The sequence below is a fragment of the Camelus ferus genome, chromosome 30, assembly GCF_009834535.1.
Source record: "Camelus ferus isolate YT-003-E chromosome 30, BCGSAC_Cfer_1.0, whole genome shotgun sequence".
NCBI classification, from domain to species: domain Eukaryota; kingdom Metazoa; phylum Chordata; class Mammalia; order Artiodactyla; family Camelidae; genus Camelus; species Camelus ferus.
In genome coordinates, this window is record NC_045725.1 from 7,578,607 (window position 1) to 7,594,821 (window position 16,215).

The 16,215-nt window shown below is 35.8% G+C and overlaps 1 protein-coding gene and 1 long non-coding RNA gene across 2 annotated transcripts in view; one reads left to right on the top strand and one right to left on the bottom strand.

Annotated features, from left to right (window-relative positions):
• TMX3 (thioredoxin related transmembrane protein 3) overlaps window positions 1-16,215 on the top strand; it is a 42,362-nt gene that overhangs the window by 13,670 nt on the left and 12,477 nt on the right. The window contains exons 5-12 of the mRNA XM_032470647.1: window positions 3,369-3,414; window positions 4,759-4,839; window positions 6,877-6,976; window positions 7,736-7,813; window positions 9,426-9,492; window positions 12,430-12,528; window positions 15,342-15,399; window positions 15,596-15,649. Coding sequence (XP_032326538.1) covers window positions 3,369-3,414; window positions 4,759-4,839; window positions 6,877-6,976; window positions 7,736-7,813; window positions 9,426-9,492; window positions 12,430-12,528; window positions 15,342-15,399; window positions 15,596-15,649 — 583 coding nt within the window. The remainder of the gene's footprint in view (window positions 1-3,368; window positions 3,415-4,758; window positions 4,840-6,876; window positions 6,977-7,735; window positions 7,814-9,425; window positions 9,493-12,429; window positions 12,529-15,341; window positions 15,400-15,595; window positions 15,650-16,215) is intronic.
• LOC106730651 overlaps window positions 7,985-16,215 on the bottom strand; it is a 64,322-nt gene continuing 56,091 nt past the window's right edge. The window contains exon 3 of the long non-coding RNA XR_004316253.1: window positions 7,985-8,079. This is a non-coding gene — a long non-coding RNA (uncharacterized LOC106730651). The remainder of the gene's footprint in view (window positions 8,080-16,215) is intronic.

Sequence of the window (16,215 nt, forward strand, 5' to 3'; positions counted from 1 at the left end):
TTTACAATAGCCAAGATATGGAAGCAACCTAAATGTCCACTGACAGATGACTGGATAAAGAAGTTGTGGTATATTTGTACAATGGAATACTACTCAGCCATAAGAAAGAATAAAATAATGAATGCCATTTGCAGCAACATGGATGGACCTAGAGATCGTCATTCTAGGTGAAGCAAGCTAGAAAAAGAAAGAAACATACCATATGATATCACTCATATGTGGAATCTAAAAAAAGGGAAAAAGAGGACACAGAACTTATCTACAAACAAACAAACTCACAGACATAGTAAACAATCTTATGATTACCAGGAAAAGGGGATGGGAAGGGATAAACTTGGAAGATTTGCAAATGTTAGCCATTATATATAAAAACAGATTAAAAAAAAAACCAGGTTTCTTCTGTATAGCACAGGGAACTATATTGATAGCTTGCAATAACCTGTAATGAAAACGAATATGAAAACAAATGTATGTATCTATATGCATGACTGGGACATTGTGCTGTACACCAGAAATTGATACATTGTAACTGAATGTACTTCAATAAAAAAAATTAAAATTAAAAAAACAAAAAAAAAAAACAAGAGAACTGAGGTCAGGGAAATTAAATGATAGGATTCTGTGGAGCTGGGATTTTCTCTCTGAAGTCTGTTATGAGAACCATAACATCAGCTATAAAATACCACCACTGTTTTCTCTTTGATTGCATAGTTCATTTTCTTTATTTGATTTGTGTATAAATAAATTTTTCTCTAATTTATATAAGGAATTGCTAGTGGAATGTACCTCTCTCCCACTCTCCAGTCAATTATATTAGTCTTAATACTTTGACAATTTTTAATGAGTTTCATTTGAGGATAATAAGGGCTTATATTTACCTGCTTCTTAATTTGGGATGGGGAGCACTGAAAGTGTACTTTATTCACATACTCTAGGTTTTTATTTGGAAGAGGTTAGTGTCAATTACAGCAGTCTTCAGTTAGAATATACTTGACCCAAAAATACTTGCAAATGATATGACTGATAAGGGATTAATACCAAAATATATAAACAGCTCATACAACTCAGTATCAAAAACAACCTGATTGATAAATGAGAAGACCTGAATAGACATTTTTCCAAAGAAGATACGCAGATAGCTAACAGGCATATGAAAAGATGCTTATTGTTAATTATTAGAGAAATGCAGATCAAAACCATAATGGGGTATCACCTCACACCTGTCAGAATGACTCTCATCAAAAAGTATACAAATAACAAATGGTAAGACTGTGGAGAAAAGGGAATTCTAGTACAGGGTTGATAGGAATGTAAATTGGTGCAGCCACTATGGAAAACAGTATGGAAGTTCCTTAAAAAAACTAAAAATAGAGCTACCCATGATCCAGCAATCCCATTCCTGGATATATATCTGGAAAAAATGAAAGCTCTAATTTGAAAAGATGCATGCATCCCAGTGTCCATAGCAGCACTACTTACAATAATCAAGATGTGGAAACAACCCAAGTGCCCATCAACAGATCACTGGCTTAAGAAGATGTGAGATAGATAGATATACACACACAGTGGAATATTTCTCAGCCATAAAAAAAAAAAAGACAAGTTCTACCATTTGCAACAACATGTATGGACGTAGAAAGTATGATGCTTAGTGAAAAAAGTCAGACAGAGAAAGACAGATACTGTATGTTATCACTTATTTGTGAAATCTGAAAAATAAAACATGAATGTATATAACAAAACTGAAACAGACTCAGATAAAACAAACTAGGGGATACTAGTAGGGAGAGGAAAGCAGGGAGGGGCAAGACAGGGATGTGGAATTAAAAGATACAAACTAGGATGCAGAAAATAAATAAGCAGTAAGGGAAATATGGCCAGTATTTTGTAGTCACTTTAAATGGAGTATAATCTGTAAAAATACTAAATCACTATGCTGTACACCTGAAACTAATATAATGTAAGTCAACTATACATCAATAAAAAAAGTACGTGTGTGTATATATATATATATATATATATATATATATATATAAACACATACATATACTTGACAGAATTAAGTTTTAAGTTAGAGATGGGCACAGATTTATGTAATTGGTCTAAGTTCACGTGACTATTCGGAGGCAGGACCTTTATTTTCATACATACGTACGTGTGTGTGTGTGTGTGTGTGTATACGTATACATACACACCAAGTTTTTATTTTTATTACCTCTGTTGTTTGTATTGCCTCTAATAAAAACCAGTTGATTACTGTCTAGAACCTTCTGGTCAACTCCCTCCATGAGTTTAAGGGAGAAGCTCTAGAGTTGACCAAGGAGAGATTCTGTGTATTATTTGCCACAATTCACTTTATCTTTATTCTTGTGTATTTTGGGGAGTGAAGAGAAACCAAAATTAATGACTACCAAAGTGACCGGTGGTTTGGAACCCACATGTAGAGGTAGTTTTCTTATACCCAGCTGTGATAAGAAAATATTCTGGAAATAAAAGAAAATTAACAAAGGGAGAGATCATGTGAGTAACAGTATACTCTGCATATACTAGTATAGTTGTGTACATACGTTGTATTTGTCTACCAACTGAGAATATTTTATTTCTTCTTTCCTGTCCTAGTTGCCTTGAATCCGTCAGGTAGTACAGTATTAATTTCCCACAGTGATTCCTGCACCTATTAAAGTCCTGATTCCTGTTTGCTTATTTTCATCACTATTTCTTACTTCCCTCAAGAAGATGCCATTGTAGGGACTATCTCATATTCATTAACATGACGCTTTCAGAGTAATCTTTAAAATAACTGGAATTACTCTAGGTTACTACAAAAGCAGAAACTTTTAAAACATGTAGATAAAATTATGTTTAGATTATATATTGACTGCAAAAATTAACTTTGCAATTACAATTTATGTTTTTAAAATTAAAATGCAAAGCAGTTATTTAAAGCCTCAAAACACTAAAGGAAGAGATGGGCCTTTTTCTAAAGAAATATTTGTCCTGGAAATGAAGTCAAATGAGAAGTAAGACTTTATATATGCGTGTATGTATAAATATATGTATATATTCTTTAAAACAAAAAATATCTTTTAAAATAAATACTTCAGAGATAAAAGTTTATTTTTTTGGCATTTATTTTTTATTTTGTCATAGTAGTTTGTGCAGACCATAGGTTGGATTATTAAGTAATTATTTTGTATGAGAATGTCATTTTTTTCTTTTTTGTATGTGTTTATATTATTTTTTAAGAATTAAAAATATGTCTATATGGGTTTGTATAAATATATCTTTTTTTTAAAGTAAAAGGCTCATTTATTATCTAGTTTCTCATTTAAAAAAATTTAGAATTATTTATTCTTTTTCTTATCAAGGCATTGCTTCAGAGTTTGGAGTTCGAGGTTATCCAACAATTAAGCTGTAAGTTGAGTGTCGTATGTTTATATGTGTATTTTTATTAGTTCACTCTACTTACATTTTATTACATCATTTCTAGTAGCTTCCTTGGACCAGGGTTGAAGATTTGGGTTCAGCAGTTCTTTCTAGGTGCAGTGTGTGGTCAGGGGAGATGGACTGCATCTCTGTACTTTTCCTTGTACTTAAGTAAATGGTGCTGTAAGGTTAAGTCACCAGAGGTGTTTTTAGTTTATTGTGACAGGCACTGAGCAGGACGAGGTGTACAGTTGTAAAGTAGGAATGGTCTTTTATCCTTGAGGAGCTCAAGAGTGTTTTCTAACTTGTGAATCCTGTCTCCTAACAATTTTACTTTTCTATAATTAAAATAGACATATTTCATTAGACATGAAAAAACAAAGAAAATCAAATTGATGGTTGTTAATCCTCATCTGTAGATACTGATAAGGTCTAATACAGAGTGTATAAATGAGAAGAAATAGTGTGATAATTCTAAAGGGCTTACTTTATAATCTTGATTTTATTGAATTTTCTCATCATGACTTTGGTCCTGATCTCATTCTTATTTCAGTAATGTGGAGAGTTGAGGAGTTATTTTGAAATTTATTTTTTTACTAAAATAAGGTTTTACTTTAGTATTTTAAAATCTCAAATTTTAAAATTTGACTAATTTTAATTTTCTTATTTCTTGGGTTTTGTGTTCACCTCCCTCCTTCCCCCGCTGTTTAAAAATGTTTGCTAAGCCTCTTTTACTTTGTTGTGTTAAGTAAATTATCTTTTCTGTTCTTTCTGTTTTATTACAGGTGTTCTGTTGTACTTTCATAATTTTTTTTTTCACTTTCAGTTAGTTGGACACATAATTCATTGGTAGGCTTTTGGAGAATTATCTAATTTTCTAGAAGAGGTGTTTTATGCATTGTTTTTACTCTGTAATCTTGGAGCATCTGTCAGGTTACTTTGATGTTGTATTGCTTAAAATTGATTTTACCTTTACCAAAATACTTTTAATTCTCTATCCTTTCACGTACCTTTTAGTAGAGACGATAGTGAGAATTGTAATACTTTGACAGGTTCTTGGCTGTGGGTATATTACTCAGTTTTCAGAAGGCATAGGCACAATGCAGCTGTCAAATACAGAGTGAAATATTTCCGTGTATTCTTTATGTTTTGAGCTGTTGGTTCCCTGCAGCTAGTCACCTGCTGTTTTTCACGTGATTATGCAACTTCTGAAACTCCACTGCATTTACTGTTTTATAGGCTGTGATTTGTGTAACAGTAGAGAGTGATTAACATTAAATACGAAAACACTTGAAACAATCTAGACTCTTACCCGTTTTTTTTCTTTTTAAGATTGAAGGGGGACTTGGCCTATAATTACAGAGGACCGCGAACTAAAGATGATATAATTGAGTTTGCTCACAGAGTGTCTGGGTAAGTTCGTATTATGAAGGCCCTTACATGTATTTTAATAGACCATATAGAACATACATATTTTTAGGTATTTACCCTAAATATAATTTGTTTATTTTTAAGGAAAGACAGGGTTGTGTAGCATATGGAAAGAGATCCTCTAAAGAAACAAAAGGGTCTGTAATATGTGTTAGGTACTTGTTAACCTCACAGTGAACTTCATTTTGTGTATAGAATTTTTTCCCAGTGGATTTTTAAATACATTTTCAAAACTTGTTTACTTCTGACAACTTTGTGAATCTTAACTTTTATTTTATTACGATTTTGCTTTGCACTGCTTGGTGTATATTAATTTATTTTTCTTGTCTAATTTCAGTTAAGTCTACCTGTTGTGAGTAGACTTAGGATTTAATCCCTAGCCTGTGATACTAGAAAATGTTTTTTAGATGCAGCTAAAATACTTGCCCTCGTCTTTCACATGCTTCTTCATGCCAGCTGTGAGGTATCAGTGTACATTTTGCTTAGCATGTCACATACTTAGAACCTAGAGATCTTTTTAAGTTACAGATGTCTGAAGTTTTACTGCTAAGAGAACAGAAATTCTTCTGTAAGAGTTTCCTGTCGGTTTGAATGTGTTTTTTTTTTTTTAATCTACATCTTGCTAGCTTATAAAGAAAGTTGATGCTTATAATTAATATGATTATGTGTAGCTTCTTGAAGAGAACATTTATCAAGATAGGTACTTTGATTTTGAAAGTATAGGCACTTATGAGTTCGACAGGATGTATTCACATTGATAGCTTTGTATAGTTTTAAGGTAAATTGAAATATTGGGATGGATTTGTTTGGTTGCATGATACTATCTAGCTTAAATTATGTGAGAAAAGGCACAGAATTAGGGATGATCTTTGTATATTAAAGTTTGCAAAGCTTTATAAAGTGTAATTTTCACTGAATTTTTTTATTGATTACATATTCCATTTTCTTTGTGAATAAATAAATTTTGAGGTATCTTTATATTATATGAGGGAGTTGCTAGTAGAATCACATAACTCCCCCATGTGTTTATATTAGTCTTTATGTTTTGGCAATTTTTAATGAGTTCTAGTTTAAGCTTAAGGTGGCCTTCTGATGTGTCTTAGGAGTGACTCTATTGCGAAGGAAATTTCAAGAATCAGTTCTGGAGTTGCGTCACTTACAGTTAATTACTAAATATTAAAATAGAGGCTAGAGTGATGCAATGTATTTAAATAATTGTGCGTTTTGAAAACGTTTGCCTTCGCAAAATACATTTTGTTCTTTTTGCAAATGTGGTGCAGTAAAAATCTGATTATAGACTGCGTTTAAAAGAAGACTGCCTCTTAGCTTTTAATATTTTCTAAGTCATATTTTGTAATATCCTTTGATGTAATTCATTTCTCAGTCTATTTGGCTTTGAAATATGAATTGTATAATAAAACTTTTTGTAGTTTTGTTTTCTCTTCATGAGATTCTCATATGATATCATGACTACCAGTTTCCACTTTATTTGTTCTGAAAAGAATAATATACTTGTGAAACATTTTAGATTTTAATCTTTATAGGCTATTTTAAAACTAGCATTTAAGTGGACAGAGTAAGACTTAAATATTCTAAATACAGTATTATAAACTCCTGGGATCGTATTTCACAATGTGTGTGAATGAGCTTTTAAAAGGGAGAAAAAAAAATAATTCTCATTTGGATTGTTTTGTTTTTAGCTGACTGTTCTAAGTGGATTATAATTCCATCTTTGCCTTTCAAAATATTGGTTAAGATGAGACTCTCTAAAGGGGTGTATTTAAAGCTTATTTTTTAAACTGGTAGATTAAACTGTAGGTACTACATTTTTATTATATGGGTATGAGCTATAGTTTATTAGATTTATGTGGATTGAGTGATATACTTACAATGCAGTTCATACAGTATTAAAACTTTATAACTTTAGACATGATAACTGTCATATAAATAGGAGTAAATTATGTACTATGTTTAGTTCAAATGCAAGTTTCTTTTTTGGTTTGTTTTATTTTCAAACAGAGCTCTAATTCGGCCCCTTCCAAGTCAGCAAATGTTTGAACATGTCCGGAAGAGACATCGTGTATTTTTTGTTTATATAGGTGGAGAGTCACCTTTGAAGGTATCAAATGATTTAATTTTTTAATCCACAAACACAGAGATACTATAATTCAATTTTCTGTATAACTAAGACTTCACCAAAAACTCGAGACTTATTTCACTCTTACTAGAGATACTTTAGTTCAATCTAAGTATTTTTTAAATAAAGACACTTTGTCATGTGTCCTCTGTGGTGTTTAGCTTCATGAAACAGAACTGAGTAAAAAGTGGGTGGATGTTGCCTGCCTTTGTATTTTTTCTGTTAGTGACCTGAATAAATTTTGTGTTGCTTTTTAGCGTTTTGAGCCTTTGAGACTGCAAAATGTAGTTTGAGTGTAAACGTTTTAAAGGCAGAAGCTCACTGGCTTAAGATTATTGTATAGATAGATGTATGTGTGTGTTTGCATGTGTGTAAACACCCACATCTCTCTTCCTATAATCAAATTAAATTAATAAATACGATTTGAGCTTGTTCTCTTCAGTGAACGTTACCAAAGGAGTATGAAAGCAGTTAGTTACGATGGTCTTTTGCTTTAGAAACAGTTTATTGCATTTCTTTGTATTTCACTTTTTCACCTGAAAGGACTTAACGTAGCAACTACCTAGCAGTGATACTGCTTTCTCTGAATGTTTAATAAGGAATGAATTGTGATTTTTTTTTAATTGAAGTATAGTTAATTTATAACATATCAATTTCTGGTGACTCACAGATACAGAAAACAAATTTATGGTCGATATTGATTGATACTGAAGAGTCACTTTTTTCTGTTTGTATCTTCAGGAGAAATACATCGATGCTGCTTCAGAGTTAATTGTTTACACATACTTTTATTCTGCCTCAGAAGAAGTCGTTCCTGAGGTAATATTTAAAGTTGGATTTTAAATAACGTATTAATATGTACATATATTCAGCAGCTACTTATTGTCCTTTGATCGTGTGCCATACACCGTTATGAGCCCTGGGTCATTGATGACAAGATCATCAGGGTCCTGCTGGGTGGAGCTTCCATTGTCGTGGATGGAAGTGGGCTGAGTTTTAGTGTTGTAGATGCAGTCTTCTCTGGGGCCCTCAGACTGAGGTGGTGGTCCTCAGTAAGCAAGTCTACAAACAGAAGATCATAGCTGCTATAAAAAAAAAGGAGCGGTGTTATAGGAGGGACATTTAGAGGGGGATGGCTGCTCTTGGTTGATTGATTAGGAAATGCCTGTCTGAGGAGAACACAGATTTGAACTGGGACTTACAGGTGTGAAGGAGCCACACACAGAACAGGTGTTACAGATGTCCCAAGGGGAGAGCCCGCCTGGCGGAGTGGAGTGAACAGCTTGGGAATATTGGGGAAGGGACAGTGGCGGGGCAGTGATCAAAGAATTGTTTATTTTAATTTAAGTTGATGCATTAGACATCTAAGAACAAGCATGAGATAAGCAGTTGGGTATAAGGGTTTGGAGCTAAGTCAAGGCTGTATGAATGAACTTAGACAGGGGATGTAAGTATTGGGGGAGGTGAGAGGGCCCGAGTCCTAAGCACAGCAAAGGATCCAGAACGCTGTAAAACACTTCAGGCACCTTTGCGGCCGAGCTGCCAGGAGTGGGGAACAGAGGCCGGCCTGATGAAGGAGCCTGGCCCCGGTGCTTTGCGCCTGCCCGTAACACGGTCACTGTCGCGGGGCTGTAGCAGTTTCCAGTAGCAATGTAACCAGGTCGTTCTGTATTACCTGAGACATGCCTCCCTCCCTTTTCAGTCTTTCCAAGACAGCTGGCCTTATTTTTATTTTATTACTTACCATTGATTTGTTGTAACTTTCAGTATTACCACACTTGTGCAATAATTCTGCATGGCTTTCCCAAATTATATCTTTTCTGCTCTAATACTGATTTCTCTACGGTAATTTTCCAATTTTGAAATAAGTACAACACAGGTGTAAGAAGCAGGTACCTACTAAATGAGTCTCTTACTATTAATTACCATTTATAAAGCGGTTTGCAGCCCAGGCCTGCTCCATGTATGTTGGGAGATCTAATTCTAACTCCCCAGGCCCAGTGGGTGGGTGCTCGGTGTCCTCGATTTATGGGGAGCCAACTCCCCAGGTGAAGTGCCAGGCTCCTTGTCACACAGCCTGGGTGACGGGTGCTGCTACCTTAGCCCCGGCTCTGCTGCTGTTTCAGAGTGCCTCCTGTCATTTGCTTCCTGTGATACCTTTGGGTCTGTTCACCAAAGAAAATTCCATGTTTTCACCACAGCAGACAGTACACTGTGCCCGGCGATGTGTAACGAGTCATCAGGCCCAGGCCTTGGATGAGCTTGGGATTGACTCGACTCTTTTAAATTGTTTGTAACTTTTTTGTTGTTATTATCATTGTGGTCCCCCCACCCCCCAGTATCTTTCAGTACTTTTGAAATCATGGCTACTTTAGAATCTTTTTAATGGTGAAAGTCACCTCCACTTCTGATTTTTTTCTGATTTTTGTAGTATGTGACCCTGAAAGAGATGCCTGCGGTGCTTGTTTTCAAAGATGAAACCTACTTTGTTTATGATGGTAAGTTCCAAAGTTTTAACTCATAGAAAATATTTTGTAAGTAAAATGTTGTGTCTGTTATGGGCTTCAGTGTTGATGAAGAGTTGGTAAATGTAGCTACGGCTTGTGATTTCCATTGGTTGAATGACTGCCAGGTATTTTTTACCCTTCAACTTCAGTTTTTCCATTCACTCTTCTTTAATTCTGAGTTTACCTATGGTGAATTTCTTTTTTTTTTTTTCCTTTGTCAGATCATTTGCCTTTTTTAGAAATGAGCCCTATGCAGTTTCTATACATTACTTTAAGATATTCAAAATTAATTAAACCATCTTCAGTAGTGACGCAGCCCTGGGTATTTGTCTCTAGCTTCATCTCTCCCTCCCTGACAGAAGTAACCAGCCACCTGCCATTCACCATTTATTTGTTGAAACAAACCCTTAGTCTCTTTTGATCATATCAGACACATATTATAGTAAAGACAGTGCTAAAATAATGAGACTCTACATACGTACTCATCAGCGAGGTGAGACAGTTACTAAGATCTTACCACCTTTGCTTCAATAATTTTTCTTTTGTTGATGAAGTATTTTAGCAAATCCCAGTAGCAGTTGACCTCTGTGTAATAAGGGTACTTTAGAGAGAAGCTAAAGCAGAGGATATGGGGGAGGGGTCTGTCCCAGGAGGCCCCATAGCATAGGGTCCTGCTCTGTTACATCATTTTATGATGGAAAAGGAAGTAGAATTGCTTAAGAGGTATAAGCTTTGAGTTGCTTAAATAACTCAAAATGAATGTAATATCTAATAAAAGGAATATTTTGATTATTTTGTTTTAGTAAAAGGAGCCTTTTAATTGTTTTGACAGTAACATTGTGAAGACTAAGCAGATCTAAAATCTTACATCTTCACTATCTTTAAATAAATGTGAGGACTGAATGCTGCTTCTTGCTATAATATAATAATCACTGTTTATTTTCTGTGTTTTATACAGCAGATACTACCTGTGTACTTAACTTGATATTTTTATTTTACCCTCACCATAATCAGCGATGCAGGCAGTAAGGCAGATAAACTAATATCCTGAGATTACCAAGGAGATAACTAAGACTGTTAGATGAAGAGAGATAGATACGTAATTAAATTGTAGGTTCATTCATTTGCTCATTCACTGGATATTTGTTGAATGGCTACATGAGACATTGGGCTTAAAAGGAGGTTAAGAGGAACTTGCACACATGAAAACGTGTTACGGAAAATACTCCCCATCTGCATCAGTTCCATCCACTTCCTCTCTGACTACTACACTCCTTGTGTGATAAGCACTTCGTGTGTATTGTCTTGTTTGGATCATTATCTCTTGAGATCAGCATTCATACTGTTTTACAGATAAACAGGATTAAAGAGATAGCTTTTGATTTTTTCCAAGTTAAAACAGTCAGTGGCATCATCAAGCTTCAGCCTTCGAGTCTCTTGTTCTAGTTCCGCTGTGAGTTTAGAAACAACTCAGCTGCTTCGCTTCTTTTGGAAAAAGCCTAATCCTATCTGTTTAGACTTAAATGTATTCTTTACTTATGGCTAAGAAAGTGCCCCTCATCTGTCCACGTTTCAGTGTGGCCTCCCGTGCGTGAGAAAGACGGGAGTAATGTGTTGAGTACCTACAGCTGTTGGGAAGGCCGGCATTTTCTACCATGCACTAGTCAGCACTCAGAACCTGCCTGAAGTCTTCCTATAAAGGGTGTGCTTTGAATGCGTATCCTGTTTTCCTTGTTAGTAAGCTCAGCAGCATTGGGATGAAGCTCAGGAGGACAGTTTATTTTCCAGTGAGTTTTAGACTTACCGCTTTTGTGTATAATCTTTAGAAAATTTGCTTTTGACCTGGAGTGGAGATTGTGGCCCAATAATCAACTTCTGGTTTTATGTTTATTTTTCTAATTTGTGAATTCTAATCCGTAAATACTTTTAGATTTGTATATTACTTACTTTATATGTTTGATAACTTGAAAATATTTTGTTAAGCAATGAAAGTGACAGAAAAAGCACATCTTTCAAGAAATCAATAGAATCCAGTCTTCAGCCAGATGTATTGGCAGGCTCCTGCATCAGCCTCCTTTCCACACGCTTGTAATAGTTTTTCAGAATTACATTTCTAGTCAGGACATAATCCTCTTGGATATTGTAAATGTTTCCTATCTGCTATCAGAGGAAGTATTTGATGTTAGAAAAGGGCTAAGTACTGTGGCTTTATGTGTGTGTTTGTGTTAGTTTTACATATGAAAAAGGGTTGTAAACTTAGGGCAAAGTGTCATAAAATAGAGAAAAGAAAAGAAATTGCAATAAAAACTACCCATAGTGCCATAATCCAAGAATAACTATCAACCCAGGCAAACTGTTTAGTAGGAGTTAGGCCCTCATTTTGTCATTCTGTTATTCTTTTCATACTTTATTTTTTTATAGTTACAATGATGTCATAATACTGTTTTACTACTGCTTTACCACTTAATGATTATAATTTTTTATCTATAAATGGTCTTCAGTGTGTACCATAATGATTTAAATTATTTCCTGTTTATATTTCAGTTATTTCCTTTATTTTTATTTATTTTTTGCTATTTTTTAATGATGCTATAGTGATTGTTTTGTGCAGTAATCCTCTTTTGGGGGGATTGTTCGTTTTAGGGGGTAGGTAATTAGGTTTATTTATTTATTTTTAATGGAGGTACTAGGGATTGAACCCGGGACCTTGTGCATGCAAAACATGCATTCTACCACTGAGCTATACCCTCCCCCCGGCATTAATCCTTTTTTTATATTTGATTGTTTGCTTTGAATAGCTTCCTAAAAATGAAATTTATGAATTTAGGATTATGATCCTATGTTAGACATTTGATACATGTTGCTGGATTAATCACAAACATTTAATGTATTTACACTATCATTTATCAACTTTGTTTTGTTTTAAAGAGTATGAAGATGGTGATCTGTCATCTTGGATCAACAGGGAGAGGTTTCAGAATTACCTTACAATGGACGGCTTCCTCTTGTATGAACTTGGAGACACCGGTAACAAGCATGCATACAGCTCTGCATTACTCTACACTAGCTTCCCTTAGCTGATCACTTAAATCTGTAGGATATGAGTTTTTAAGTTCTATTTCATAATTTCATTCCTTCTTTCATACTTGAATGCCAACTCAGCTTTATGAGACTATAGATTAATATTACCAAAGAGCATACTTATGTTGAGTAAAGATCAGCTAGCAAGGGTTTACTAACACAGCTGATAGTGGCAGGGAAATTGGAGTCTGGATAGTCAGGAAATGAGAAAAAATAACCATTCAGGAAGCTATAGTCAGGAGGCTGATTTTGTAATAGGAGTGGGAATACAATTTATCATACCCTTTGAAGGCCTGCTTTTACTTGGGAAGAAAATATGGGCATCAAATTGACATGGTTTCTTGGAGTTACATGACTGAAAATAATAGGCAAAGCAAATATAAATATAGATGCAGAAAAGCTGTAAGAAGCCAGCTGAATGGTCTCAGATATAAACTACTAAAATTGTGAGAAACTAACCATGTAAGTTTTAGGAAGTGTTTTGTAAATTTATAACAAATTATGAATAAGAAATAAATCATAGTTATTGTTGCCACATTTGTTTCCATTCAAAACTTTCTAAGTAGGATGAAAGTATAGTTTTAGATTAAAAGAATGGGAAAACGTTACTCAAGGCTAAGAAGTAACAGGCAGGGAGCTTCCTCTTCATGACTCCCTGCTCTTGACTCTGATGAGAACTCAACTTGGAAGTGCTCTGACACACACACCTGTTACTGTGTAATTGTCGTAGGATGATAACTGTCTGGTCCTGAGCCGGCTGTTCAGTGTTCTGTGACTGGTGACGTCTGTCTCTGCTGGCCTTACACAGGGAGGCGAGTACCAGCTCAGTACTGGAAGCTGATGTGGATACCTTCTGATTTCTTTACTTTCTGATTCACGGTGGCCCACGTAAAGGGAAAGGAGAGAATGTGGGAATATGTAGTTTTGCCTTCAGTACAGTACTCGTAGGAGACAGCTTGACCTCGGGGTAGTTAACACAGGCGGCTTCGGCTGTCTTCAATGTCTTCTCCCAGGTCAGTTTGGAAGGAAGCTGGCTATGGCAGTGTGTCTGTGTGCCCAGCAGAGTTGCCCTGCATGGGGGTCAGCTTCGGCTGTGCCCTGCCTGTTGTCCTAGCAGGACACTTGTCACGTAAGCACTGCTGCCCACTCATATAAGCACTGCAACGGGCTGCCGGCTCTCGGCAGCTTCAGATTCTTCATGTCTTTCTCAGAAGTTCTGGCAACTGCAAGTCCCTGCCCCTCCTTTCTAGACACATCTCTCTCCTCTTTCCTCACCTGTCCCTTGTCCAGCCACACTGACTGTGGAGTTTCTTAAGGGGGCTGTGCACCTTGCACCAGCACCATTAGACATCCTGTTTTCTTTGCCTGGAAATGTGTAGTGTATTTATACTCATCTGTCAAACTCAGACCAACTGTGTCTTCCTTAGGAAAACCTTTTACTAACCCCGTCAAACTACATTAGCTACCTTGTAATATTCTTTTATAAACCTGTGTTCCCTTCCTTCCGAAGTCTTCTAATTATTTTTTTTTTCGAAGTCTTCTAATTGTTAACCACACGTCTCTGTGTGTGATTACTGTCCCCGCTAGACTGTGCTTCCCACGGGTGCAGTGCTGGGTCTGTGTGCTCCTCACCGCGGCCTCAGGAACTAGCCCGGTGCCGGGCACATTGCTTGGTGCTCAGTAACTGAAATTAATGCATGAGAAGCTGCCTGTGCTGGCCTGTGGGGAGATGCTGGACATGTCGGAGGCATTTTGAAAAAAAACTCATGAAGCACTTGAAAGTTAAAGAAGCACAGTGAAAACCAAGCACTGAACAGTAAATGAAGTAACATTTCGGGAGGGGAAATAAGCACTGTGAACTAATGTTTTTAGCTGAGAGTTAAAGAAGAATCAAGATTGTGTAGAATTTCAAGACATGTTTGTGTAGAATTTAAGCATGAAATCAGAGAAAAAGCATTAAGATGTGGTAGTGATATTGAAAGGTTGTTGATTTAATCTTATGTTTATATACCTACTCTCAGCCAGAAAGTGTCCCGGTATTTTTGTACATGTCAGCTCATTCAACTCTCCCAGTAACTGAACTAAATGTTACTTTCTAAAATAAATTGAAGTCTACTGAGGTTAAGTCACACAGCTAATAGACAGTGTGCTTCACTGCTGTTCTCCCAGGCATGGAGTGTAATGGACACTGTTGGGTTAGTGTCTGGGGCTCTGACTCCAGTACCAGCGCTCTGGTTATAATGTCATGCTGCCATCCTAAAGAATATGAGAGATGAATATGATTTATGTTCTGTTTAGGGTTAAATAAACTTGCGACAGTTTTATTTTATGCATTATTATTAGCAAGCAGTAGCCCTTGGTACCAAAGAGAATAACACTGTAAAAATGACTTTCTTATTGTCCTATACCATTCTTTTCGCACTGCAGTCATTCTTGGTATATTTCCTTTATCAACTTGTTCCTAATGGTTTTAGTTTTCAACAAAATACTTAGTTTGTGGGTCGTGTGAAAAAATACAATCTGAGTATATGAATTATTAAATATTTACTATTAGTTACCCTGGGGGGGTGGGAGGGAGGGGGGAATTTGTCACTTGGAGTCTTCTAATTCTCTGGTTCACTCTACTAAGCATAGCATGTTTAGATTAATTGGAATTAAACTCTAGAAATGATACACTAATTCCCTATTCATAATACAGTAATAATTGAAAAGTCTGTGTAATGACGGCTACTGAATTTGGATGTCATTCTTCATTTCAGGAAAGCTCGTGGCTATTGCAGTTATTGATGAGAAAAACACATCAGCTGAACATACCAGGTACAGTGCCTTGACACACATTTAACCTTCAGATGTCATCCAGCTCAGACTTTACGTGGCTTCAGATACACTTGAATAGTATTTTACTTTTCCTGCAGTATTAGATATTAGATAAGACAGCAGAAATTATAATTGAATAATTACATTTTTCAGGTTGACGAGATGGAATATTCATGTGATTTTTGTTCTTTCACAGATTAAAGTCAATTATTCAGCAAGTTGCTAGAGATTATAGAGACCAGTTCCACAGGTCAGTGTGTGCATTCTGGAAGATGCCATTATCATTGTTTAATTATGTTTCATAATATAGTAAAGCAAATGTAGGAGTAATTCATACTTTCAAAGATGAATCAAGGAGCTGAAGTGAATTATAGCATGTTTCATTTCGGTATAAATTGTCTGGACTTGAAGTTTGTTGATATATGTCCTACAAGTTTAAAGAAAAAAAACAACTTTTTTTCTTACCTGCTTCTTGATGGGCTTTGGGATGAGCTTGTGTTGAGGAAATACACGCACACGGGCACACACACCTTGGAGGTGTTGCAGGTCTGGTTCCGGACAGCTGCAGTACAGCGTGTCACAAAAGTTTTGGTTTCCTAGTGCTTATAAAGTGTACATACTCTAATTAGAAATTTTTTTATTGCTAAAAAATGCTAACCATCATCAGAGTCTTCAGCGAGTCAATCTTTTTGCTGGCGGAGGGTCTTGCCTTGATGTTGGTGGCTGCTGACTGATCAGGGTGGAGGTTGCTGAAGATCAGGGTGGCTGTGGCTTTTTCTTAAAATACGACAGCAACGAAGTTTGCCACATTGATTG